Here is a 27,950-nt window from a genome sequence, read left to right as displayed (position 1 = left end):
GGCTCCAAAAGCCCTCTGTACATGTGTGAACAAGTTGACTTGGTACCATGAAACCACAACAAGAGGACAATTGACAGAGGTGATAACGGATAGCAAATAGCGGATTCAAAAACTGAAGAACTCAGTGTGCATTTTGACCCGGTGGCAACAATACCCATTGACGCAGCAACCACTGTGAGTACTATTCTTGTTTAATTAGACTTCTCCATTTTAGTTATTCTACTCTGTATAATTGTTCTGCAGTTATTGTAGCTAAAACGGCGCTTTTGAGAGAATTTAAATCTCAGATCTGATCACTGAACCTGTTCCACTGCTCTCAATAGGCAATCAAGGCTGCATTTAAATAGGCAGGGCCTCTCAGCTGTCGCCCATCAGCTGCAGAGAGTTAACTAATTAGAGGGGCGTGGCACCACAGCTGTGAGAACTCAGCAATCAGGTGTCCATTTAGGTAGCTCTTTCTTTGAGCGTTAGCGTCAAACAGCCGAAGACCGACAAAGACATTGGAGTCCTGCGGGAGTCAAAGACCGACATAAGCCGCGTTCACACTGCGGTACTTTTCCCACAAAGGTTCATGCGAACTTAGTTCATGATCGCGTTCACACCAAAAAGAGCCGGTACTAAAAGTAGTTAATGCGAACCTTTTTACCCACTCGAAAGTCCCTGCTAGAGAGCAGGGACTTTCGAGCGGCTCTTTTTTGAGAAAAGAGCTATATTCATGATTGGCTGGGCGGATTGCAAACCACGCCCCGTAAAACTCCCAAAAAGTTTTGTTAAGCCGCCATTTTATTATCCTCGCATTAGCATTAGCCCAGCGCAGAAACGCAGAGAGACTAACTTATGGCAACACAAAATAAAACATGGGAGCGGTGGAGATGAGGAGGTGTCGGCGTTCTGGCGATTTACTCGGAAGGCTTCAGTAGAAGCTGCTGGGAGTCCCAGCAGCTTCTACTGAAGCCTTCCCCAACTCCGGGGACTTCCGGCCGGGGACTTTGGGCGGCAGTATACGCCGTGAAGTGGGTTGCAGCCTGCCAGTAAACCCAAAGCAGAAGAAGAAGTGACGTCAGCGGCTTCATTTGCCTAATCCACCCCCAGGGACTTTTTCTGGTGTGAACGCGATCTGTACTTAGTTCATGCGAACTAAAGAGTTCGCATGAACTAAGTTCGCATGAACCTTTGTGGGAAAAGTACCGCAGTGTGAACGCGGCTAAAGACATTGGAGTCCTGCGGGAGTCACGAGGGAGGCAAATCCTACTCTGATTGAGCTAAGTATTGCTGGTGTCTTATTTTTATTTTCTTTAGCTTTCTAGCCCCTCATGCTATAAGCATGTGTATTTTCTCCATTCCTGTTCATGTGTCTTCTCGCAATTATCACTGGCCCCGTGTATCTCGTAATCGATATAACCGGCCTGCTCTCGTCTATCCCACGTGCGCCACTGACATCCAACATCTAGTTTCAGGCGGCCTGTGGAACTGCCAGTCAGCTGTTCCTAAGGCTGACTTCATCTCTGGCTACGCTTCCCTGCAGTCTCTGGATTTCCTTGCTCTCACTGAGACCTGGATTACTCCATCCAACACATCCACCCCAGCAGCTCTCTCCACAGCATATTCCTTCTCCCATACACCCAGACCCACTGGCAGAGGAGGTGGCACTGGTCTCCTGCTCTCTCCCAAATGGAGCTTTTCCCTCTTCAAGCTACCTAACTTCACTCCTTCCACCTTTGAATTCCATGCCGTCACAGTAACCCATGCTATACAATTAACCATTGTTGTTCTCTACCATCCACCAGGCGCCTTGGGGGACTTCTTGGAGGAATTAGATCATCTCCTCTCACACATCCCTGAATCTGGTCCTCCCGCTGTACTTCTCGGAGACTTCAACCTCCAGACGGGGAAGATAGACGAACTAACATCTCTGTTAACCGCCTTTGCTTTCTCACTGTCTCCGTCCCCACCAACTCATAAAGCTGGCAATGTCCTTGATCTCATATTCTCAAGGAACTGCGCTACTTCTAACCTCTCTGTAAACCCGCTCCACACATCCGATCACTTCTTCATTTCATTCTCTCTACCCCTTTCCAAACATAACAAACTAATCTCTTCTCATCCTGCACCTGTCCGCCGTAACCTTCGTTCCCTCTCCCCCTCTACCTTTGCCTCATCGGTGCTCTCAGCCCTCCCTTCCTCTGACTCGTTCCAACTCCTGCCTCCAAACTCTGCTGCGGAAACTCTCCTCTCTACTCTCTCATCCTCTCTGTCCTCTCACATCTCGGCAGGCTCGTCAGTCCCCTCCTGCTCCCTGGCTAAATGACGCACTGCGTGCTAATAGAACCGTCCCTCGGGCAGCAGAGCGGAAATGGTGGAAATCCAAACACCAAGACGACCTCCTAACCTATCAGGCTCTCCTCTCCTCTTTCTCTGCTTCGATCTCTCAGGCAAAAAGCACTTTCTTTCAAGATAAGATCCAATCTTCCTATTCCGATCATAAAAAACTATTTTCCATCTTCTCCACCCTCTTGGACCCTCCCAAAGAACAACCTTCTGGATCCGCACCAGTCTGGTTTCAAGGCAGGCCACTCCACAGAAACTGCTCTCATTGCTGTCACTGATGAACTGCACACGGCCAAAGCAGCATCCCTCTCTTCTGTCATCATCCTGTTGGACCTGTCTGCTGCATTCGACACGGTGAACCATCAGATCCTCCTTCGCACTCTCCAAGAACTTGGAGTTTCAGGCTCTGCACTTTCCCTCCTCGCCTCATACCTCAAAGACCGTACCTACAGGGTAACTTGGAGAGGATCCGACTCCGACCCTTGTCAATTAACTACAGGGGTCCCTCAGGGCTCTGTTCTTGGTCCCCTCCTCTTCTCCCTGTACACAAACTCGCTCGGATCTGTCATTAGCCCGCATGGTTTTTCATACCACTGCTACGCTGACGACACCCAATTAATTCTGTCCTTTCCCCGCTCAGAGACCCAGGGCGTCGCACGCATCTCTGCTTGTTTAGCTGACATCTCTCAGTGGATGTCCGCTCATCATCTCAAGCTCAACCTTGACAAAACTGAACTGCTTTTCCTTCCGGGAAAAGATTGTCCCACTCTTGACCTGACTATCAACATCGGCACCTCTGTTGTTTCCCCGACTCAGACTGCAAGGAATCTGGATGTGCTGTCGCTGGGTGTGCTGTCGCTGCTACAACCCGTTTCTGCAGATACACGCTCTACAACATCAGGAAGATACGTCCCCAGCTGACCCAGAAAGCGACCCAGCTTCTGGTCCAGGCTTTCGTCACCTCACGCCTAGATTACTGCAACTCCCTCCTGGCCGGTCTACCTGCATGTGCCATCCGACCTCTGCAGCTCGTCCAGAATGCAGCGGCTCGTCTGGTCTTCAACCTTCCTAAATTTTCCCACACCACGCCGCTCCTCCGCTCCCTTTATTGGCTTCCGGTAACTGCTAGAAATCACTTCAAGACACTGGTACTTGCGTACCATGCTGCAAATGGATCTGGCCCTTCCTACATCGAGGACATGGTTAAACTGTACACCCCATCGCGTGCTCTACGCTCTGCATCAGCCAAACGACTCGCTGCACCCTCGCTGCTAGGGGGACCCAAGTTCCCATCAGCAAAAACACGTGGGTTTGCTATCCTGGCTCCAAAATGGTGGAATGAGCTCCCATTGACATCAGGACAGCAGATAGCTTACACACCTTCCGGCGCAGACTGAAAACTCATCTCTTTCGACTCCACCTCGAGCGATAGAATTACTAACAAAGAACTGCTAACAGAGCACTTATATACTAATAAAGGACTGGCTTATCTATAGCCAGTTGAGTAGCACTTGAAATACTTGGCTCTATGAAACCTGATGTACTTATATGATTCTGTTTTCTTCAAGGTTGTGTCTTCCTGGTCGAATGTACTCATGTAAGTCGCTTTGGATAAAAGCGTCAGCTAAATGTAATGTAATGTAATAACAAAATACAACATGTGCAGTCCAAACAAATAGAAAAATAAAATGGGTTAAAAAATATTTTGGCTACTACAAGAACCAAAAATGTAAACTCTTAAACTTTAGCAAAGAAGCCCCCTACTCACCATTGAGTTTCTTGGTGGACTCGTCGAGGAGTTTCTGTGTGGCGGAGCACATTTTCCTAGGCGCATAAAAGATGTTAGGCTTGGTCTTGGTGCGGATGTATTTCACCAGATGGTTGTTGTGGCTGGTCCACTCCTCTTGCTGTGGATGGAGGAAAGACAATGTCAAAAACAGGCAAAGGACAAACTCTGACATTTGTTTTGTATACAGTGAAACAAAACATAACAACAATGCATTAGCAGTCGAGCACTGTATATTCCCTCGTTTCTTTTGGGTTAGATGCCTGACCACGGGTCTGTGGTTAACTCAAGCTGGGGAGTTTTTTATGTTTTGTTTTACAACATAAAAAAACATCAGTAAACACCCGACTAATAACGTCAGTAAATACACGACTTAAATGATGGTTGGTAACAAATGGCTAAATGAGAAAGTCATTGAACGCTAGCCTCCTTTAGCTTGGAGTGGTCACGTGAAGTCATCTGACTGATGTAGTTTGTTTATATCCTAGCATTCGCTTTTATATGTAGAGATTATTATGATGAACAACGAACATATGTTATCATAATATTCCAAAATATCCATTGCTTTTTGACAAAGGACACATTGTTGCGATGCCAACATCAAGGACAGCCAAAACAAAATCCATCATCCCTGCACTACTGTGTGCATTCATTTTTCAGACATTAACCAAACTTAAACAAACTTTTTAAATTGCAAAAAAGGCATGTCGGTTGGTTTCTACTGGCTCTGAAAAGTTTTTTGAGTATTTGCTTACCAGCTGAGCTAATTCCACTTTCTGCTCCAGCAGTCTCAGCTCAGTCTGTTTGGCTCTCCTCTCCTCGAAGAGCTCCCTCTTGTCAGTCTCCACCTTCTTTTTCTCAGTCTCTGCCTGAACCTCGAGCTTCTGCTCGATCTCTGTGCGCCGCTTTAGCTGTTGGAAGAAGATGGACAGAGACAGGCTTAAGAAGGGAATTGGTCAGCACAGTTCTATTGCACAACAATCACATTTTTACACGGTGCTTTACGAAACAGAAAAACATTGCACTACACCATCCCATTTAGGAAAAGTGCATTTATCCAGGCTGTCTTTACATTCAACGCATCCCATCAATGGAATTCAATACCACAATCTATAAGAGAGTCCTCATCCTAATACTCATTCAAGCACAGTGTTAAAAAGTGGCTCATTGACAACCAACAGTGTCAGCACTGATGTGTGGGTGTAGGTGTGTGTGAGTGCTTATTGTGAATGTTTTCTTTATTATGACTTGCTCCTTACCAGAGGCCTGTACTACGAAGCAGGATTTTCGCTTAGCGGGCTAACTTCAGGGAAACCTCGGGGTTTCCAGTCCTACGATGCTGGTTCTCTTTTTAGCAGGCTAGATCACCATGGTAACTTATGTTGAGCGGCTAACCTGACTCCTGATCTGAGTCAGCTGAGCCGTATCTGGCCGTGCAACACTCACAGTGTCACATACTGTATGCAGAAGTATTATTTTAAGCAACACATTAAGTTGACGAAACACTCGAGTCAAATGTAATTAAAGTGATATCATAAACCTGTTAATGTACGCATTCAAAAATGTTTCCTTTTACCAGCTGTATTCACCTTGCCGGTGCAGCTATGTGGCTTTTATCCTGGATAAAGTGTTTAAGTCATGGATGTTTAAAGTTTAACTTCATATTTGACTAGTATTAAAGTTCACTTTTCATTCAGGAAGTATGACGATGCGCTGTCAGTACGCTTCTCCAGGTTTGTTGGACAAATGGTCGAATGCTCCAGATACCACCCCTTTCATGTGAACGCGCACCTAACTAGATAGGACACGGCTGGCTTGAGCGAACCACTTGATAACCAGCGTCGTAGGACCGCTTAGCGAGAGCGCGTATGTTTTGGATTAGGCCAACCGGCTAACTCAAACATATCCAGGTTATGTTGAACCGGCTTTGTACTACAGGCCTCTGTATTCAGTGATGACATCTATTGTAAATATGTAAAAAAAAAAAAAAATTGTATAACAATGTAGTGATATTTGTATTCTTGCTTTTAGGATGCCTATCACCATCTGGCAAAGGGACTATCGGTGAAAACTGGACTATCGGTGAAAACTAGCCTTTTGGCTAATTCGAGTACATTCACAAGTTTTTAATATGTTGATTAATGTACACTGCCCCTTGTTTTAAATAAATCAATTCAACTGCGACACCAAGGCTCCGATTTCTTTATTCAGAAATAAGTGATCATCTAAATAAGTGAATGCTTCAAACTGATTAAAATCTTTTTGTTGTCTTTGCCTCGTTTGATGACAAAAACACGTTCTTCTATTAACCTGTTGAGCCTGTTTTTCAGGTCTCAGGCTCGAAATTCACATTCCAACAACAAATGTCCATATCTTCCCTTCTAGTAGAATCATAATGAAAAATACGCCGGTAAAATGTGCCTGTAGAAAACGGCTTATGCCACAATAGGATATCAACAAGTAGTCAAGATAGTCCGTTTAGCTTCGGTTGCTATGCTAACATCACCCATTTTATACCAGAGAAACTTTCATAACAGCGTTGTTATGCCAAACAGCGTTAATTCAGACTGACACACATTCACTTATGGGGAACTGAGGATATGTATCAGCTGTACTCTGGGGAAAATTATAAGGTTGGAGAAGTTGTTATTTAATTTAATCTGGCTTCGTGTGATTAAAAGCAACACGATCGTCGACCTGACGCAGTCCCCCGTAACGCCATTGGGGAGCAAATCAGCGATGTAAACGGTGACGTCATGAGCAGCTGGAGCACCAGTCGGGCTCTGGGCGGTGTGAACAAAACGGGAGCAGAAAAGGGAAACCGCAGCTGAACCAGAAAAGCTCTAGCACGGAGCTAGAACGGGAAAAGCGCTGGTGTGAAAGCCACATCAATGATGATACTTAAATGACAGGAATCTGTGGAATCTCAGCTTGTTTGTGCAGATCCGATAAGTATATCGATCGATTTATACCTAGAGTTCTGTGCTAAGTGCGTAAGCATTTTTTCACTCAGATGCTTCTTGTGAGACTTGTGTTTTGTTTCGGTAAAAATGGTTCATATCGTTAGTTAGCTTAGTTTTTTCCCGTTAAGTGAGTATGACACATTCATAGTTTATTACATTTTAAGAAGCCCCGAGACACAGTTTCGTGAAAAAAAAAAAATCTTCATATGGGGCTTAACAGGTTAACTACTCAAGAGGTGGGTTTCTTCTTGCCCCACTAAATGGCGTCAGCTTAACAGTTCACTCAGAAATTGTGTTTTTTCCTTACCTTATCTGTTGAGACGTTTGACTCCTGTTTGAATTTTTGCAGGGTCCCCATGAGTAGGCCGAACATACGCCGATTCCTGAACAGAAAATAAATTATATTTCCAGCTATGCTTTAATAATACAATTATAGTTTGGGCCATTCCCACACAGCACGGTTTGGAAATGTCATGTCAGGATTAACGTGGCTAAAATAATTGCAATTCACCATATCATCCTGATGAATAAAAAAGGGTTTGTACTTAAAATGGCACTAAAACAAAAATAAATACATTTATTGAATAGACAAATGTGTAGCATCGGTTTTTTCCTTGATTAACTTTTTAATACCAAGTTTTTGTTGGCCAGCCTACCTCTGTTTGCCCCTCTCATCGATTGTCTGATCTTGGATGAGGTCTCGGCGTGTTCTCTCCTTGGAGGTAGCTACAACAGACGACTGCAACGCCGGCTGAGGGAAGGAGGGGGAAACAATATGTTAGCTCTGTTTGTCCTTCAACACTTTTTTCTGTATAAATGTACATTCACCCGCTTAACTCATCTCATTTCGATTCATACTATTTATTACTACAGGTTTATCCTTTTTTATGCTTATTATCCTGTGTGTACTATCTGTGTTGCTATGACGGCTACGTTTCCCTACGAGGATCAATAAAGGCCCATCTTATCTTAAAACAGTGAATGTCTTTTTCTGATAACTTCTTCTAGATTTGACATTTATACCCCTGTCTCCCTCTCGGACTGCACTTACCAACAGTGCTTAACTTCATAGAGTAAAATAAACTGTATTCTCACCTTTTTGACATCGTCATCATCCTCGGCGTCGCTGTCGTGGCGCGTGTCTCTCCTGGCCCTCTGGTCCCCCGCCAACCTGCAGACATCAAGGTGAGACACCCGTAAGACAGACACTTCACAAAACAAGCAAATACAGCTGCTGCTGTTCGCATAATAATAATAATAATAATATTTATACAGCACTTTTGAAAACAAAGTTAAAAGTGCTTTATAGGCCGTTCAGGCGGCAACAGAACACAAGGTCAAAAATCCCCACCCTAACCCGTAAACTATATCAGTGTTAATTTGGGCAGCTATTTTTGATTTAGTCTTTAGACGAAAATGGTTATTAGTTTAAGTCACATTTTAGTCATTTCTAGACTTCATAGTTTTAGTCGTCGAAAACTCAAAACGTTTTACTCGATGAAAAATCATTCAAGTGATCGGGGACCGGAGCCGATCACGTGATTTTCAAAAAATCGGGGATGGGGATTTTTTTAATAATTTTTATTTTTTTATTTAATGTTACAAAACAAAAATGACCATGACCATGTTTACGTCTTAAAGTCATCCTGAGGACTTAGTTTTGGTTTAAAATTACACATCATGTATGTGTTGCTTTCTTTGGGCTTGTTTTCATAGACCTGGTTGCTTATTTCTCTCGCGCAGTGTCTAATAGTAGCAGTAAGCTAACGAGAGGCTACGTTCAGCTGGTGACTCGGGAGTCGGGACGGAGAAAATGTCAGGAGTTTGGAAGTATTATAAAATTGAAAGCGAAGGCAGTGTAACAGCCAGATGCAATGTTTGCAAGGCGGAGGTTCCGCGTGGTGGAAAGAACAGAGCTACGTTCAACACGACCAATCTAATACGCCACCTGAGAAACAAACACCAACAACAACACGACGAGTACACAGCGGCCACTCAGGTAACGGCACTGAAACAACCGACACTTTCAGAGACTTTCAAAAGGAAAGAGAAACTGCCCCAGAACAGGGAAAAGGCCAACACAATAACAGCCAAGATAGCTGAATTCATCGCGTTGGATGACTGTTACCTTTTTTTTCTCTTAATGCATTGCATAAAGATCGGGAAAAATCGGTATCGGCAGATTGTCAAAATCAAATGATCGGAAGCAAAAAAAGGTGATCGGGACATCCCTAATTTCAACACTTTACTTGTGTAATATCTAGGGATGGGTATCGTTAAGGTTTTAATGGTGCTACTACTCGTATCGATCCGGTACTTTTACGGTATTCTTATCGGTAATTTTTGTTATTTTTTAAAAAGGGAAAAACTAAACAAATTAACATTGCTTTATTTAAATGTAAAATATATATAATTATGTTATTATATTGTACTGTACTGTACTCGAGTAAAATGTTGAGGTTCTTGTACTTTACTGGAGTATTTAAATGTTTTGCTACTTAGTACTTCTTCTCCTCTACAGTTCAGAGGTAAATGGTGTACTTTGACTCCACTACATGTATTAATACCTTTAGTTACTTTACAGATGTGGATGAATGATGTGAAATCTAATCAAGTGTTGAATCAGATTTTAGTTCCACCTGGAGTAAATCCACAAGCTACCCTGCAGTATAAAAAGTCATTCAAACTAGCTGCACCTTCACCAGCTTTGAGAACACTTTCATGATCAATCATTATAAAACGCATCATATATATTATTCTGAAATGGACTAATCTGCACAACGACTACTTTTACTGTCGCTACTTTCACTATATTTTGATGAGAATACTTTTCTACTTTTACTTGAGGAATATTTTGAATGCAGTACTTTTACTAACAGAGTATTCCTTCCTACACTCTGGTACTTCTACTTTTACTCAAGTACAAGACCTGAGTACTTCTACTTTTAATCAAGTACAAGATCTGAGTACTTCTACTTTTAATCAAGTACAAGATCTGAGTACTTCTACTTTTACTCATGTACAAGATCTGAGTATTTCTGCTTTTAATCAAGTACAAGACCTGAGTACTTCTACTTTTACTCTAGTACAAGATCTGAGTGCTTCTACTTTTACTCAAGTACAAGATCTATACTTATACCACCTCCGTTTATAGCCTATGAAAAAAAAACTATTAGAAAACGAAGGCTAAAGCTAACGTTAGCAGATAGTGACAATGTATGCTAGCTAGCTAGCTCAACGATAATATTGCGACAGAAAAACTTTTCAGTGCACATCACGCTCTGCGCTCCGACAGGGAGCTCTGCTCTGAACACCTGAACGGCCCGTTCTAACAGCTGTTCACCAGCGGTCCAGTCTGTACCACAGTGACTCCGGACGGCACAGTTAATATTAACGAACGCACCCGTAGGTAATGTGGCTGCTGAAGCTAGACCATCATCGCTGAGCAGCAGAGCCGACAGGCAGGAAGACTCGAGCACACAGCTCGCGCTGCATTATAATTAGAGCCGGGACTCGATTAAAAAAATTAATCTAATTAATTAGAGGCTTTGTAATTAATTAATCGAAATTAATCGCATTTTTAATGAAATATACATATTTGACCTGAGAACAGTGAGAAGCAATTTTCACATAGATTTTACTCCAAGTGGTACACAGGGCCATCTAAGCTAATTTACAGATGGCACTGAGCCCAATAGAGATTGCCCTGAAAAATGCACGCGGACAAAATGGCACGAAGGGTTTGGGGGGCCTCCGTCCCCCTAGAAAATTTTGATTTTTGCAGGTCTTAGATGCTGTCTGGTGCATTCTCTAGACTGAATTATAAGATGAACCACCACAATATTATATTGTACAATTTCAATTTTATTCTTCATTTCACTTGTTTGTTCTTGTTTGTGTTTGCTCGCTTGCATGCCCTGCATAGCTATGAGAAATACTTAAGTTGTTGGTCAAAACACTTTCCATCTGATGAAGGCAAATGCCTTCATCAGATGGAAAAAAGTAGAAAACATTACATTCAGTTATAACTGCCAAAACAAACATTATTTACACTATTATGGCCCCTGTTAAAAATGTTTGTAATGTTAACTACTGTAAGTTGGTCGAACGAATGCCTCCTTATCCGGAAGCTGACCGAGCAGACCCGAGCAGCAGTCGAGAGGAGCCGAGCGCATCCGCGAAGCACACAAAATGGCGACTTCAGAGTTCCCGTTAGCCGGCAAATCTAAATCTCTTCGGTCAAAATAATTTCCCTTTAGCGCAATACCGCTTCAGTTGTGCCACTTATGTGACAGACAAGAAGAGTATGTGACAGACAAGAATAGTCAACTCTAATGTCTAACACTTAATGTGGAGAAAGAGATGTCCTGTATGGGTTGATTGTGCGTTGATCTGTTGGTAATGCCTCAGGGTTCCGGTGGGCATGTAAACAAATGCATAATGCTGCGCTATACTTTGTGGCCTCATCCAGTTGCATAGCGACACTTATTGTGTAGTTGTCTTTTAATAAGCAGGTAGTCATATCATTAGCTAGAACTAGCTGGATCTGATCGATATGGACATAAACGCGAGTGAAGTCTAATCTGACGGGAGCGAGAGATCAGCTGCTGCTGACGGGTCGAGACTCGACACGCAGCTCTGCATAAGCACATGCAGCGGTGAGCGGAACAAAACACACTTCAGGTTAGAATATCACACGTAGCTATTTTAATTACCTCTCAAACTACCTAAACTAGTTATAGATATGTTTAGTTTTACTGTCGGGTCACTCATTACTGGATCCGCGAGCTGCATGATACTGGCATAATAGATTGCCCGATCGGGCAACCAGCAGGTGAGGCTTCATTGCCCGAGCTAAATACTAGATGGCCCCGGGGCATCGGGCAGTCCTTAATGTCGAGCCCTGATCATTATAAAACATATCATATATATTATTCTGAAATGGACCAATCTGCACAATGACTACTTTTGGTACTTTACCTATATTTTGATGCCAATACTTTTCTTGAGTAACATTTAGAAAGCAGTACTTTTACAGTAACGGAGTATTCATACACTCAGATCTTGTAGTTAAGTAAAAAAGTACCAGAGTACTTCTCCCACCTCAGCGCACCGGATGTGAAAACGTTACTCGGAATTGGGGCTGGGGCAACAGAGCTACGAATTAAGGAAGTCGAAAATTGTGCATTTCTCCGACTGAATATGACGCCTTCTGGCCGGCTGTTTGGACAGACTGCTCGTGTCAGTTTTTTATACTCTCTGAATGCTCCGTCCCGGCAGATCTCTGTGTCCGCTGTAACGTGTCTGTTAGGCCCCGCCCCCCGCACACAGAGAGACACAGGGACAGGGCTCGAGCTTAAGGACGTCCCGCCGTCGAAAAAAATAGTGTCGGGGAGGATACAAAATAATTTTGGGAGGAATTTGGGACGAGAGTTAAAATAAAAATACCTTGCTAACTCTACTACAAACGGCCATGAAAATGAAACCGACTGCACGTTTTGTGTAGCACATTAAACCTCCTTGTCAACATAAACACACAAAACATTTAGAAACCCTTGAAATACACACATGTAGCTACAGCTGTGCCGCTGGCTGTGTCTAGTTATGTACTGAGTTTGTGTATTTCGCGGGTTGAGTGATGTACAATGGCATCCCGTGGAGGAATTCTGAAATGTTTTACCGTTGCATCACAAAAACGCACAGCAGAACCAGACCCTGGCCGGCCTCTTTATTTACTTACGTTCATCCCCTATGGGTAATAAGGCTGAGATGAGAACCCTCCATCGTATTTAGTCCTTAGCAATATGCTGCGCCTCTCCCCATGTAGGGATGGGTAACGAGCCCCGGTATTAAACGGGCCCCGGGCCGGAATTATTAAAGACAGTGGTAACGTTAAGCTCCGACGTTATCGGACTTTTTATCGGTACTGGGGACATTAAAAAAAATATGTCATATGTATTATTGCTACATACACATTATATCGCAGTTTTAGTTTCACCAACTCCGTTTCTAATCTGCAATAAGACTACAACATGCGTCTATGATGTATTTTCAAGCTGTCCAATCCAGACGAGATCTCTCTCGTCTGGGTGCGAGGGGGCGGGGCCGTTCGTAAAGGTCTCCTGACTGTGTTACAGACTGTCATCCTGGTTAGTGGTTACTCTGGGTTCTGTCTTCAGGACAGTGTTGGATTTTTTTGTTAATTGGATGGGACTTGATTGGATTCAATATTAGAGTAATTTTGTCGTTTGTGTAAATATATTTGGCCTTTGTTAATGTGATTGAATGATTTACTCATACAAATCATTAGATGATAATTCATCAACCTTTTTATTTGATGTTTTATTTATGTTAAAGGTCACTTTGAATGATTTTAACTAATGATAATGTAGAAAAACTAACATTTTAAATTCGGGACGGTCCACATGAATTTCGGGACGGTTCCGGGAGGATGGGGAAAAAAGTTAGTCGAGTGACCTGCACAGGGAGATCGCTCTTCTGGAGTGAAGAGAGCGGAAATAATGATATTGCAAGTTAGAAACATAAGATGCATTTTGACAGACAAGACGGACAATTGGGGGGAAATACCACCATTAACAACTTAGTCCCGTCTCGTCAACAAAAACGAAATATACATTTCGTCAGTTTTTATTATCAAGAATCTATTTTGAGCTCGCCATCGTCTCAGTCATGTAAAAAAGGTCGTTGACGAACATTTTTCGTTGACGAAATTAACACCGAACTATACGACATTTCAACCAAAGCAACATAATCAAAATGAAAAAAATTAAATAAAGTAAAAGCAAATAAAACATGGAGGTTGAGTAAAACCGAGCAGTGGCATTATTAGTTCAAGACTTTAATAAAGAGATGAGTTTTAGTGATTTAAAAGCATAGCTGTGATCTCGGCAAAGAGCATTTCTGAATCGAAGAATTAAAAGTGATTCAATTAAAATCACATCAAAGCAATTTCTATTTATGTAATTAACCAGTTTAGCCCTAAGCCTGTTTTTCAGGTCTCAGGCTCGAAAATGACATTCCAAGAACAAATGACCATATCTTCCCTTCTAAAAGGGTTAAATTAATAATCTTTTTTCTCAAAGTAATGATAAACCTGTGAGATGGATGTAGAAAAGTCAGAATCAATATAGATGTTTTTTATTTTAAAGAAAATTCAGATTGAACATAATAAAAAAACTGTAAATTATAGTGTCCGTCCAAAAATTATTTTTTACTTAGTGAAAACTACCCTTGGATGATGGGTTGGTAGACTAAAAGCTTTAGGAATCCAAAGTACAACATATAATAAGTACCCTGTATCAAGATTGATGCAAAACAAGTGACATTTGACCTTTTTAGTTAGGTTTAGCAAACAAAAACTCCACCTCTGAGGTGATTTGGGTGGAAATGGGGGTTTTACCGTTTCTCTGGAACCCATTGGTCGATTTTGGTGATTGACATCTCTTTCTGACCGTTAGAGCCAATAGAATCGAAGGGGAATCTCCCCACTCACACATGGTAAAACAAAAATGTGGGAGCTTCACGCACGCAGTTTTGCATGAGTGAAGCTATAGAGCTATAGCTCTAGCTCTGACATCTAGAAACCGAAAAGCAGGTTTATTGCTTATGGATTATCAGAAATCATTTCAAGGGGACACAGACACATTGGATTAACCTATGGATTAACTTCAGCAACGTTTTTATCGTTTTAATGCCATTGAAGAGCACTTTTGACCAGACTACGACACAGGTGAGCCATGTTAGCGTTTTTAGCTACCTAGCGCCACATGTTTTGATGTCTGTTGTTATTATCTCCGCGAGTTCATATACAGAGGCTCAGCGTTAGCGTTGTGGGGTTTTTTTTGGAAAAAAAATTAAAATGATCAGTTAGATGAGTTTCTTCCCGTTACATGGATATAAAACATTCATAGTTTATTAAATGAACATGCCCTCAGACACTGTTTCCTGCAAGATGTGGTGGTGGATTATTAGTTTTTGCACAGAATCAGATTAGACAAAAATGTCCCATCCACTCCCATTATAACCACATCTTTTGATCTCTCCGCCATACCGGTATAAAATCATGCATTTTGTTTACAGTTTACAGCATTCGCAATTTTTCCCTCATCTCTTTACTTTTGATGTGTGTGAGAATGTAGGAGTAAGTGTTCTCTCAAGGCATTTTGTTTTTCATTTGTGCCGTTTCATGTGTCTTGGAGGTAAACAGAGGTATGATCTTAACCCAGCTTGACCTTGTTGTTTTGAATTGTTTGGAACTCCAAAGGCTTTGATAATGTCTCTTTAGCATACAAACATACACTAAGTCAATAAGCGAACACCTGGCTGAAAAGCCAGATCCATAAATATGTGTAGTTTGGCTGGCTGGTCGTTTCATTCCTGTGATACGCAACAAGCGAGTAAGATGAAGAGGCGCTTTTCTGTGGAAGAAGCTAGGGATATGGTGATGCAGCCGGCAACCTCCAGCGAGCTGCTTGACTCTTGTTCTGAATCAGAAACAACCTCAGAAGAAGAATGTGATGTGGATTTGTAGTGGAGTCTGATCTGATCCTTCTTCTTCTTCTGACCCTTCCACTGAAACTGCAGAGGAAACAGAAGATTCGGACAGTGGGTGGACATAAAAAAAATGGTGAAATCTGGTCTCCTTCTAACAACGATACGCTGCGCTACATTCCCGCTGCCAGAGGTTTGGTTCCAGGGCCCACGCGTTATGCCATTACAAGAATTGATGACGTAGAATCCTCCTTCAATTTATTTTTTACTGCTGAGATCATCAGTAGTATTGTCGACATGACAAACTTGCAGGGGGGACGTTCGGTGGCAAACTGGAGTGATGTGGATGCCACAGATATTCGTGCATACATCGGTCTCCTGATTTTGGCTGGAGTGTACAAATCGAAGGGAAAATCCACCCGCAGCCTCTGGGATGACCACAGTGGACGTGCCATCTTCCGTGCCACAATGACCCACACCAAATTGCAGTTGATGAATACCACCCTCCGGTTTGACGACAAGCTGATGAGACCTTCCCGTCACAGAGAAGACAAGCTTGCCCCCATCCGCTCTCTCTGGGAGAAGTGGACACATCGCCTTCCGATGCTTTTCAACCCTGGTGAAGATGTGTGTGTGGATGAGCAGCTTGTCCCCTTCAGAGGCCGCTGCAAATTCCGGCAATACATACTAAGCAAGCCAGCAAAGTATGGGCTAAAAATATGGATCACCGCTGACGTTGAAACCTCCTATGCCTGGAAGGGCCAGATTTACACCGGTAAAGCTGCTGGCAGTGCTGCCGGGGTGGGCCAGGGAAAGCGTGTCGTCCTGGAAATGACAGAGGGGCTCCAAGGGATCACTGTGACTTGTGACAATTTTTTCACGTCATATGCACTTGTACAGGAGCTACTAAAGAGGAAAGTGGCCCTTGTCGGAACCATCCGAAGAAATAAGCCTGAGATTCCATCCAAACTCCTGCAGGTGAGGCAGAGAGCTGCCCTCTCCTCTCTTTTTGGTTTTACCAAGAACACCACAGCGGTGAGCTACATTCCCAAACGGGGGAAAAACGTGCTCCTCCTCAGCAGAAAACACAGGGACCCAGCTGTGACAGAGGAGGCGAAAAGGAAACCTGTGATCATTGCAGACTACAACCACTGCAAGGGAGCTGTCGACAACCTAGACAAGGTATGGAGGCATTACCAGTATATAAATAATACATGATACAGTTGTTAATAATTTAAAAGAATATTTGTATTAATTTTGTATTGATCTTTTGTAGGTTGTGGGCTCCTACAGCTGCAGGAGGATGACCTATCGGTAGGGTTGGGTATCGTTTGAATTTCCACGATTCCGATTCCACTTTTCGATTCCGGTTCTTAACGGTTCTCGATTCCGATTCTTTGAGGGGCAGGGTAAACAAATGATACATGCTTCTTCCACCAAGAAAATTACATTTATTTGAGAAACTTTTACACAGGTTAGTTTAAAGTAATATTCACATTAATCAGTCTATTTATATTCACTGCTATGTAACTTTAACCTGAGAACCACTGAAGCTGCAACAGTCCAACTTTTAAAAACAGTTCTTGTTGAGAAAAACAAGCATATCTGCCTCTCAGGCATACCGGGAAGAAATGTTTGAACATTTTGAAGTAAAATGCTTCAATCTGGTGCACACGCAGAATTACTAGAGACTAGATCTAGGGGGTACAACTCTAAACACCCATATGAAAAAGATCAGTTTACATTTTAATAATTAAATAACAAATAGCCTACATGTAATGCATTTTATTTTTGTTGTTCATTCATATCTTATTTTACTATTTTATTTATGCATATCTTTTTATCTCTCCAGTTTAAAACGATATGTCTGGTTTACTGTCCTATAGTATACATTGGAATGATTTCAAACCTGTTTTATCCCAATAATTATAAAGGAGAGCCTTGGAAATATGTGTTTACATAAATTGTGATCAAAACGTTTGAGACCCACTGAGATAACTTAGACTAAAGTGAACTATCTAAACCCTCAGAGTCCTTTACCTCACTGAGCTGTAGTTATCAGCCTCTCAGTCTGACTGGAGAGGACTCTCCCTCCACATCATTGTAGAAACATCTTCTTCTTCCGTCAGAGCAGCTAGCACCAGATGCTAATAACAACAGCGCCGGTTCCAGTGCACCCTCCCTTTCTCCCTCGCTCACGCGCACTTTGGCTGTGAGCTGCGGTTGCCAGATAAGCCAACATCCCCCATTTTCATCACTTGCAGCGCCCATCGTACAGGGCAAATGAAAAGTGTAACCGGGGTGAAAAGGGTGTTACATTTACTTAATTATGAATGTTGTTACATCAAGGCCGAAAATTAGGATGAGCACCAACGGTCAAAACATTTATTTTTTCTCCCAGAGCTGTCAGCGCAGCGCCTCCACAGATCTGGCGCCCTAGGCGAACATTTATAATGCCAGTGCGACGGGCCGGCCCTGGTCTCAGGTTACACTGTAGGAAATGTAGATACAACGCTACATTTCCCGCCCCGCCGCAGTCATGCAGCAGGCTACGGAGAGCGGCGAGAAACATTTCCTCAGGAATCGAAAAGCGGAACCGAAATTCACATTTCTAAATGATACCGTTGGAATCGAAATGTTGGAACCGGTTCCGAACCGGAACCGGTTCTCGGTACCCAACCCTACCTATCGGTGGCCACAGGTCCTCTTACACAACATGATAGATGTCTCTGCCTTCAACGCATTTGTGATTTTTACTGCTGTGGATCCCTCCTGGAAGCAAGCCAAGTCCTTCAGGAGGAGGCTTTTCTTGGAGGAGTTGGGGAGATCTCTGGTGTCTGCAAAAATCATGCGGAGAAAGCATCCACCTCGTACACCGGCTGCTGTTACCATAGTGGCGGACATACAGGCCTCGGCAGCTGCCCCTGACACCAGCACAACCGGCTCCACAAAAAAGAGGGGACTGTGCTGGATGTGCACTGAGAAAAAAAAGAAAAGTGCAACCACTTGCATCAGGTGTGAAAAGTTCACCTGCAGAGAGCACCAAATCCCCTGCTGCAGGTTCTGCTGGATGAACTGATCTCTCTCTCGCACGCACGCACACACATTATTTGTTATCTCCATCTATCTTACTCCCTCTCTAACACACATACTTGCTCTATCTTCATCCATCTCTCATTTTATTCAACACACTAGTGTTGCACGGTGTACCGATACTTGAAAGGTACCGCGATACCCTGCCGTTAAAAACGGTACGATTCCTCCGTTTCATTAGTATCGGTACTTTAAGAATGACGGGGAAAAGTACTCCCGTGAAAAAGCGCCGTTTTAATAAGAGCCGTGTGTGTTCAGCGCTCTGCTTCCACTCGCTGCACTGCAGCCGTGCCTGCAGTCCCGCTCCTCTCAAGCACGTTCTAAGTCCCTCCCCTCTCTCGTGCACGCGGCCACGCGCTAGCTGCCAGAGCATGTGAGAAAACTAGAAGCATGGCTGAAAGAGGGAGTGAAACTGCCGCTGCACCTCGGCTTGTTGACAAAAAAGACGCCAGAAGTCTGTGAACGAGCCAGAAGTCAGGTGTTCAGAGCAGAGCTCCCTGTCGGAGCGGCAGAGCGTGATGTGCACTGAAAAGTTTTTCTGTCGCAATATTATCGTTGAGCAAACTTAACTAGCAAACTAGCATCACTATCTGCTAACGTTAGCTTTAGCCTTCGTTTTCTATTAGTTTTTTTCATAGGGTATAAACGGAGGTGGTATAAATATATATCTTGTACTTGAGTAAAAGTAGAAGTACCAGAATGTAGGAACAATCCTGCATTCAAAATGATCCTCAAATAAAAGTACAAAAGTATTATCATCAAAATATAGTTAAAGTAGCGACAGTAAAAGTATAAGTACTCAGGTCTTGTACTAGAAGCACCAGAGTGTAGGAATACTCTGTTACAGTAAAAGTAAAAAGTAGCGACAGTAAAAGTAGTCATTGTGCAGATTGGTCCATTTCAGAATAATATATATATGATGTGTTTTATAATGATTGATCATGAAAGTGTTCTCAAAGCTGGTGAAGGTGCAGCTAGTCTGAATGACTTTGTAGACTGCAGGGTAGCTGGTGGATTTACTCCAGGTGGAACTAAAGTCTGATTCAACACTTGGTTATATTTCACATCATTTGTCCACATCTAAAGTAACTAAAGGTATTAAATACATGTAGTGGAGTAAAAGTACACCATGTACCTCTGAACTGTAGTGGATTAGAAGTACACCATGTACCTCTGAACTGTAGTGGATTAGAAGTACACCATGTACCTCTGAACTGTAGAGGAGTAGAAGTACACCATGTACCTCTGAACTGTAGTGGATTAGAAGTACAAAGTAGCAAAAGAAACATTGAAATACTTAAATAAAGTACAAGTATCTCAAAATTGTACCCAAGTAGTACTTGAGTTTATGAACTTAGTTACTTTACACCATTGACCATAAAGATAGAAAGACTAAGCCTTGCACAGAGGCATGAAAATACATTTTCAAAATGCTCAACAGTGCTGCCAAAATGTTAAACTCACTGCTACACAATTAAAATAAATGCTTTTATATATATTTATATTAGATGTGACTCTTTGACGTTTCTGTTCTTAGTAACACTGCTGCTTTAGTTGTTCTGACTGCTAAAATCATCTGTTATTCCTAATTTTAAAGCCGATATTCCGTGGGTCGGGGGCTCGGATCCTTGTCACCTTTTTCATACCTGATGAGTTTGCATCCCTGATTATATTTAAGACTGTTTCCCTTTTTTTAAGAAAAGTATCGAAAAAGAATCGGAATCGCAATTCTTGACTTGGTATCGGTATCGAAACCAAAATGTTGGTATCGTGACAACACTACAACACACACTCATACATATCATTGTTCTGTTGTGACAATTTGATTTGTTCATGAATGTTGATTGCAGTTTGCTGTTTGGAAAATAAATGTTGACATTGATACATCTGATGCTGATTTAAAAATGATTTCAGAGAAAGTTGAAAATAGCATTACTTCAGTGTTTTTATAAGTCATATAATTCAATGGTAAAATGTCACATCTGGTGATATACAGTAAAAAGGGACACATTGAACTATTTTCCTCCAATATAAAACCCTGACATTATAAAATGCATGATTATATACCGGTATGGCGGAGAGATCAAAAGATGTGGTTATAATGGGAGTGGATGGGACACGAGTGGCTAATGTGTGACTTTTTTTGTTTAATCTGATTCTGTGCAAAAACTAATTATCCACCAAAATCAATGTTGTTGCTAATCTTTGACATATCCAAGATTGTGATATAATTAAAAAAAAAAAGGGCCGACACCCCCCAACATTCATCATATGGAAAATAACTGCCTTTTTGTGCATGTTTTTCATAGAAAACGCAAATTCATGTTTTCAAACTGGCAGTTCAAGGGTTAAAATCCTGAACATAATGTACCATTTGGTATTTTTGATCAGGACTGAAGCTGATTGAAAGATTTAACCCCAAAAAGTTTTTCAAATAGCAGTTTTTGGAAGTGGACATTTTTGTCCCGAATGACTAAGTTGTAACTTATTTGTTCAATCTGAAAAAAATCCATTTTGTTGCTAATCTTTGACATATCCAAGACTGTTATAAAAAAAAAAAGAGCCAGTCTCCAGATATGTATTTTTAGGAAAATAACCCATTTTCTCTGTTTTCATCATGAAAAAAAACAGCAGTTTCATGTTTTCAAAATGGCATTTAAAGGGTTAAAATCCTGAAAATGATTACATTTTTGGTATTTTCTATTAGGGCGGAAGTTGCTTTAAAGATTGAACCCAAAAAAGTTGTGAAAAAAACCTTTTAATATAATGTTTTCGAATCGAATGATACCGGAGGGTTAAATGAGTTTTTTCCCCGTTATATGGATATAAAATATTCATAGTTTATTAAATATTAAGGTTGCTTAGACGTTGTTTCCTGCAAATGATGCGATTTCGGCCCCGGAACCAGGTCCGTGGGGCCTAAGAGGATAACAGAGTATGTTTTTAATTTTGTTTACAGTTGTATTTGGATGGAATGAATACCTATAGTGATAATTCAAAGTAATAAAATGATTTTTTCAGTGAAAAAGGTCAAATGGAACTGATGGTTCCCAAATTACCCAGAGGTGAGTCCGCCTGGACTTTATTCTTCTAAACTTCTTCATCGGCTGACGAGTCCGAACTCAAATACTCCGCCCTGTTTTCGTCGAATGTGCTGTTCGTGTGTTTACAAAGTGAACGCATAGATGACGTCACGACCTAGTTTTTCGGATCATGTGACTACTGAAAATGGCCAAAATGGCAGCTGCCTGACGGAATATACAGGTTTTGATAAAAAAAGAGCTATAAAATCATTATTTACCGGGGAATATCGCAGATTTCTTCAGGGTATGGTTTGAACATAATGTTTCACTGAATACTAAAGTTTTTATTAACTATCTAATGACTGGAGCCTCCCTTTAACATGAACAATTGAGTCCATCATGTAAATGTGACAGATTAGCCATAGAGGCTGATTTCTATCTACATACATACAATGGAAGGTTGATGGGGATTGAAAAAAATAGAAGCTTGATTGCAGCACATATGATCTTAAATACACACAAGTATACAAAATTAAATAAAAATCTCACCTGAGCAGGGCTCCTTCGATGTCTCTTTGCTTGGCGGGGGGGGCGCTGCTTCCCATGTCTGAGAGACTACGCCTGAGGAAATACACAGAGACGGGCACTCTGTAAATAATCCATATTCCAATTTGGGAAATTGTTTGTTACAGTAGCATGTTTAAAAGGCATTGCACACAAATATAACTAAATAAGCTGTAGAAAGGGTAGCTATAGAAGACTCAATATGAAGTATATGAGAATCAGAAATACCTTAAAGGGGACCTATCATGCAAAATGCACTTTTGTACGTCTTTTATACATCAATATGTGTCCCCGGTGTTCCAGGAAACTCACCAAGTGTCAGAAAACACAACCCTCTCTATTTTCCTCCATACCCAAATCTCTAAAAAAAAGAGGCTGCAACGGATCTGATACAGACTGATACAGATTTGAACACTGTCCTGACGTCAGGACGGTGGCGGTACGGCTATTGGTCAACTCTCCACCTATCAGGGGAGTGAGAGGTTGGGCCACGGCCGGCCATTGCCGCTCGAAAGCGCTGGAGACGCTGTAGCCCTGTAATGCCCCTTTCACACCAACGCGTTTTCAGCTCCGGCTTGGAGCCGGAGCTGAAAAGTACCGTTTTTTCCTGTTCACACCGCAGAGGCGCCGCCTCTTAGCTCCGGAATCCGGTTCACTTCCAGCTCCAAAAAATGGTCGGTCTAGAGGCAAGAGCTTCGGAGCTAAGAGGCGGCGTTGCTTACGTCGAGGCGGTGGCAGGATCAGCCTCCTGAACAACAACAAAATGCTTGCGTGTGATGTTTGTAAAGTTCGCCCGATGCCTTCCATTTCGTTTCGTAAGAGTATAACCAAAGCGATCAGCGCTTCAATACAATCGGCCATTGTTGTTGTTGTCAATGTGAGGGATTTCCTTGCGGTTTGGATTTTATGAAGCAGGCACGTAAACAGTGACGTCACGACGCAGCAGCGGCAGCTCTGGGCGGTGTGAACAGAGCGGGAGCAGAAAAGGGAAACCGGAGCTGAACCGGAAAAGCTCCCGCTCGGAGCTAGAAAGGGAAAGCGCTGGTGTGAAAGCCGCATAAGTGGCGCTGTAGTCTGCCACAAAAGCAGCGAAGAAGACTTCCCTTGCATGGTTGCCCTTCTGTTTATTCTACGCTGTGGCTCCTTTTCTCCCTCCCCGAGGCAAGCGTTTGCGCTTCTTGCTTTAAAACAAATGAATAATGACTATATAATCATATGTAAGGGATAATGTGCAGCGACGCGGTCATTATGGGGAAAACAACACCGACAGGCTGATCAGGAGCCCGACACGAAGCGGAGGGATCTAGATCGAATGAGGTATGGCTAAAATGCAGGATCTGTTTGGTATTTTGAAAAAATATATATATTTATATAGGTATGGCCCTACTATATATGTTTCAAATATAGCATGATAGGTCCACTTTAAATAATCCCAATTTGTTTTCATTCATTCAGTTCAAACCACTAAAAATGCATGATTATACAAAAATGTATTGATTGTATTGTACATCCTACATGTCTGATCAGTGATTAGTTTTTAATTAAAACGATTTTTAGAGAGATTATGAATAAAATTCATGGTTGTTTTAGAAGATTTAGTTTGAGGTGCAGTTAGAAAAGTATAGTTACATATCTTCATTCATATTTACAAGTTTTAATGTACATACATCTAGCATAAACATGTCTTCATTAAAAACCCTGTTGTGAATTTTCAATCACACATCTCCTGTATTGTAGTAAAAGTGAAACAATTCTCACATTTCAAGCAATACAATTCCAAAGCGTGGTCCCGATTGTTTATTGGTATTTATTATTTTGATATTATTTATTTAAATGTATCATTTATTTAATACATTTTTGTATTGGTTTTTCAGTTGAATTAAACGTTCAGGGTAATCAACAGTTAAAAAGATACTGTTCAAATTATTATTTATTTTAAAGTTCAATAAATTGATGTTTTCAAAGTTAATGAATAATCGTATTTAATAATCATGATATTAATTATTGACCAACATAATCGTGATTATTGCCATAATCGAGCAGCCCTAGTGTGTGTGTGTTTGAGTGAGTGAGTGAGTGAGTGAGAGAGAGAGAGAGAGAGAGAGAGAAAGTAACAAGAGCTATATTCAGAGCTCTGTTGCCTTGGCTACACGATTTCATCGTTGCTGTTGTATGATTGATGTTTAACTACGGTATTTAGCGTCTACAGCACCTCCGCTTTTAGGGTTGACGTAGACCCAAACGTCGCCCGGAGGTCCCCCGGTGTTGTTGCGGGAGCTGCTGCACTAGCTAACGCTACATTAGCAAAACAAACGCTCATTTATTTTTGCAAAAGGTGCGGTGGGCTTCAAACACGTTCCCCTCCACTGGTTTCAACCAAGCACAAAATTAGATGTTTTCCAACCAAATACGGTTGAACTGACACTTCCCCATATTAATTTGTAAGTAGATTTGAAGATACATGAGTTTCTGACTGCCGCTAGCTGAAGCTTGGTTGCTAGGTTACTAGCTGGGTGTTCTCCAATAAGGGGCCGGGGGAAACAAAGTTAGTGATTACTGGTTCCATGTTGATTTAATTAAATACAAATTGTTGGGGGGAACTGAAAGGCTATTACCGTACTGGTTACTTTGCAGCCCGGACATTTCCCCCAAAACACATTTATCGCAACACAGAAGTACCTTTCAAATCCGATCATTTTTAAGACCTTCTAAATCAGTGGTCGCCAACCAGTCGATCGCGATCGAGGTGCGGGTAGATCGCGGACCGTTAAAAAGAAAAGTAACAAAAGAAATAAAAATTAAATAAAAATAATAATGTTTGAAAAATACGTTTTTAGATGTAAACCGATCATCCACCACCCCGTTAGCAGGTGCCACTTGATTGACGTATATTTGAGACACCTCAATAATATAATACATTAACCGTGCTTTACGTGAACCTCATCATGACACAAGAGAGGACGGCAGGACTGCAATTTCCCGTGTTCAGTGAATGCAACAGAGGCAAGTCACCAGACCAATCAGAGAGTTGCATGGAAATACACGTGTGCTTGTGTCATTCAAGCTCGGCTCTGTGTGTGTGTGTGTGTGTGTGTGTGTGTGTGTGTGTGTGTGTGTGTGTGTGTGTGTGTGTGTGTGTGTGTGTGTGTGGCAATAGCGCATTTAGTGTGATAGAGAGGGAGAGGGAGAGAGAGGGACCGGGAGAGAGAGGGATCGGTGCTAGCAGGGACCGTGTTGTTAGCATCTGGTTAGCTAGCTGCACTAACGGACATAAGGAGCTGTTTCCACAACAAGCTGGAGGAGAGTCCTCCCCTGTCAGACTGAGGGGCTCAGGTGAGCTAAAGGACTCTCCGAGTGTTTAGAACGGTTTTGTCACAAATTATTCAAAAGATTATTTCCGCGGCACACCTTCATATGATCATTATAGTTATACAAACAATAAGAGAATAAATGAAAAACAGGTATGAAATACTATATGGCAGTAAAACAAGAATACAGTTTAAAAGGAGAGTGATTTGTAAAATATCCATAAAGAAAAAGAAAAAGAAAATCTGTTTACAGTTCTGTTTCATATGGATGTTGAGAGATGTATCCATACCTCTTAATGTTACTCTCAAAGTGCACCAGATTGATGCTTTTAACTTCAATATTTAAAAACAAATCTTCCTGGGGGAGCATCCCCCGGGACCCCCCTAGAGGAGGTGAGGTCCGCCCCCCACTCATAAAAAATAGCACTTTACTTCTGCCAATATGCAGTGAGCTGCTTATGGAGCCTTCATTGTAACAGTAATTCAGATGCAATTAGCCTATATAAAAGGCCTCAAATTGGAAGCACTGTCTGGGCCGTCTTTTTCACTCAATTCTGCAATAAGTAGATCTCGCCTTTCACCTAGGCCGGTGATCTTGGGCTTAAAAAGGTTGGTGACCCCTGTTCCAAATCATATTTAAGACCTTTCTTATTTTTTTGGTCATATTTAAGACCTTTTTAAGGCCTTAAATTCAGATTATCAAATGTAAGACTTCTTAAGACGCCGCGGGAACCCTGTATATAATGTAGTAGTTACCTGAGCAGGTTCATCCCTCTGCCTCTACCTCCTCCACCGGGGCCTGCCATGGGGCCGCTCATCCGACGGATCTGACCCGGTCTGTAAACACAGCAATACACAAGATAAGAGCATGCGAGAACCAGAAACCTGTTCGTTCCGGTAACTCGGCCCCAACGGAAACTGTTAGCATTGATTCCTGGGTAATGCTAACGTTTTAGAAACAGTGCTATTCGCTTCAACTAAACAGGACACCGGACGACGCATGATGGGCCTAGCAATAGTTAGCATACTGCGTTTGATATTCCACTCCATTGTTTACGCCAGTAGTGTGTTCCATGCAGTGTTTATGACTGTAGTGTTTGTCATGTATTAGTTTGGACACAGGTGTGGGGTCAGCTAGCACAACACAATCAAACGAGGTGGCTATGTTTGCTAATTAGTTAGCCGACTAATGCTAACACACGTCGCTACCGGTCGCTACTCGTTTGAATGCTAGCTAGTTAGCTTAACTCTAAACACACCCCCAAAAGCTAAATAATCAGTCGGCGTTATTCTTCTTTACCTTGATTCATTAGGGTCACGTCCAGTTAATTTACGAATATTATCGTCCACACTTTTCAGGCTTTGTTTTGCTTTTTCGAGCTGGTCTTGCAAGCTCCGCACTACCACCGCCATCTTGCTTCCAGTTAGCGCGAATCACGTGTTTCCTCCTCTTCTTCTACCTTCGGCTGCTTTTTTCTTCTTCTTTGGTTTATCGGCGGCTGTCACGCGAGGTTGCGTTGCCGCCATCTGCTGCTCAGGTTTTCTCCTAAAATCGATAACCACTTTTACTACATATGTTGCTACTTGGAATAATCTTCACAACCAAAAATAATAAAACCCTGTTTTTCAGAATACTTCCAGACAAACAAGCATTATCTAATTTCATAATGCTTTGATGCAAAATAGTAAAAGGGGACCTTCGATTAGGACTCTTTTGATTACTTCTTTACTGAGTCTGTCCTTGGGTGTTTTCCATGGACTGTAGGGTGCAACACTAGTCGCCCGCTGGGCATGTTCTAAAAATAGCTCGCCAAGCAATAGAGATGGGTCTGGCCAGGGCCGGCCCTGACCAATTTGGCGCCCCCCCCCCCCCCCCCCCCAAATGCAGACACTCACTATGATTCGCACGTGCATGGTTGTGGCATGACCACAACAATTTAGTTTCCTATTCATTTGAACATGATTTAAGTGGGGGGGGGGGGGTTTAATATTGAAGTTAAAAGCATCAATCTGGTGCACTTTGAGAGCAACATTAGGAGATATGGATACATCTCTCAACACCCATATGAAACAGAACTGTAAGCAGATTTTCTTTTTCTTTATGGATATTTTACAAATCACTCCCCTTTCAAACTGTATTCTTGTTTATTAATAACAACTTTTTTGTACTGTCAGTATTTTATACCTGTTTTTCACCTGTTCTCTTATTTTTTTATAACTATAATGATCATATAGAGGTGTGCCTCTACCTCACTGAGCTGAGGTTATCAGAGCCTCTCAGTCTTTCAGGAGAGAGCTCTCTAAAGCTCTCCCCCTCGCTGCCGCTTACACAGTAAATTCCAATGTTAATAAAAGCACACAGAAGCTGTGTACG

General features: G+C 42.1%; 2 protein-coding genes across 2 annotated transcripts in view; one reads left to right on the top strand and one right to left on the bottom strand.

Moving 5' to 3' along the window:
- pnn (pinin, desmosome associated protein) overlaps window positions 1-27,026 on the bottom strand; it is a 29,018-nt gene extending 1,992 nt beyond the window's left edge. Inside the window, exons 1-8 of the mRNA XM_034111350.2 lie at window positions 26,877-27,026; window positions 26,333-26,413; window positions 22,254-22,325; window positions 8,173-8,248; window positions 7,734-7,828; window positions 7,385-7,460; window positions 4,870-5,025; window positions 4,097-4,235 (exon numbers count right to left, since the gene is read on the bottom strand). Of these exons, the coding sequence (XP_033967241.1) occupies window positions 4,097-4,235; window positions 4,870-5,025; window positions 7,385-7,460; window positions 7,734-7,828; window positions 8,173-8,248; window positions 22,254-22,325; window positions 26,333-26,413; window positions 26,877-26,989 (808 nt within the window). The 5' untranslated portion in view covers window positions 26,990-27,026. The remainder of the gene's footprint in view (window positions 1-4,096; window positions 4,236-4,869; window positions 5,026-7,384; window positions 7,461-7,733; window positions 7,829-8,172; window positions 8,249-22,253; window positions 22,326-26,332; window positions 26,414-26,876) is intronic.
- LOC139432906 (piggyBac transposable element-derived protein 4-like) lies at window positions 15,500-18,667 on the top strand. Its single transcript, XM_071201655.1, has 4 exons — window positions 15,500-15,538; window positions 15,682-16,770; window positions 16,865-16,891; window positions 18,269-18,667. The coding sequence occupies exons 1-4, from the start codon at window positions 15,500-15,502 to the stop codon at window positions 18,665-18,667; spliced, it is 1,554 nt and encodes a 517-aa protein (XP_071057756.1).
- Window positions 27,027-27,950: the final 924 nt, after the last annotated feature.

The sequence above is a fragment of the Pseudochaenichthys georgianus genome, chromosome 22 (genome assembly GCF_902827115.2).
Source record: "Pseudochaenichthys georgianus chromosome 22, fPseGeo1.2, whole genome shotgun sequence".
NCBI lineage: Eukaryota > Metazoa > Chordata > Actinopteri > Perciformes > Channichthyidae > Pseudochaenichthys > Pseudochaenichthys georgianus.
This window is presented reverse-complemented; position numbering and strand designations above follow the sequence as displayed.

Excerpts from the sequence above, each read along its gene's own strand:
- LOC139432906 (XM_071201655.1), top strand. The coding sequence starts at position 15,500 with ATGAAGAGGCGCTTTTCTGTGGAAGAAGCTAGGGATATG. Across the intron at positions 16,771-16,864 it reads CTGTCGACAACCTAGACAAG|GTTGTGGGCTCCTACAGCTG; the intron begins GTATGGAGGCAT and ends GATCTTTTGTAG. Across the intron at positions 16,892-18,268 it reads GCTCCTACAGCTGCAGGAGG|CCTACCTATCGGTGGCCACA; the intron begins ATGACCTATCGG and ends TCGGTACCCAAC.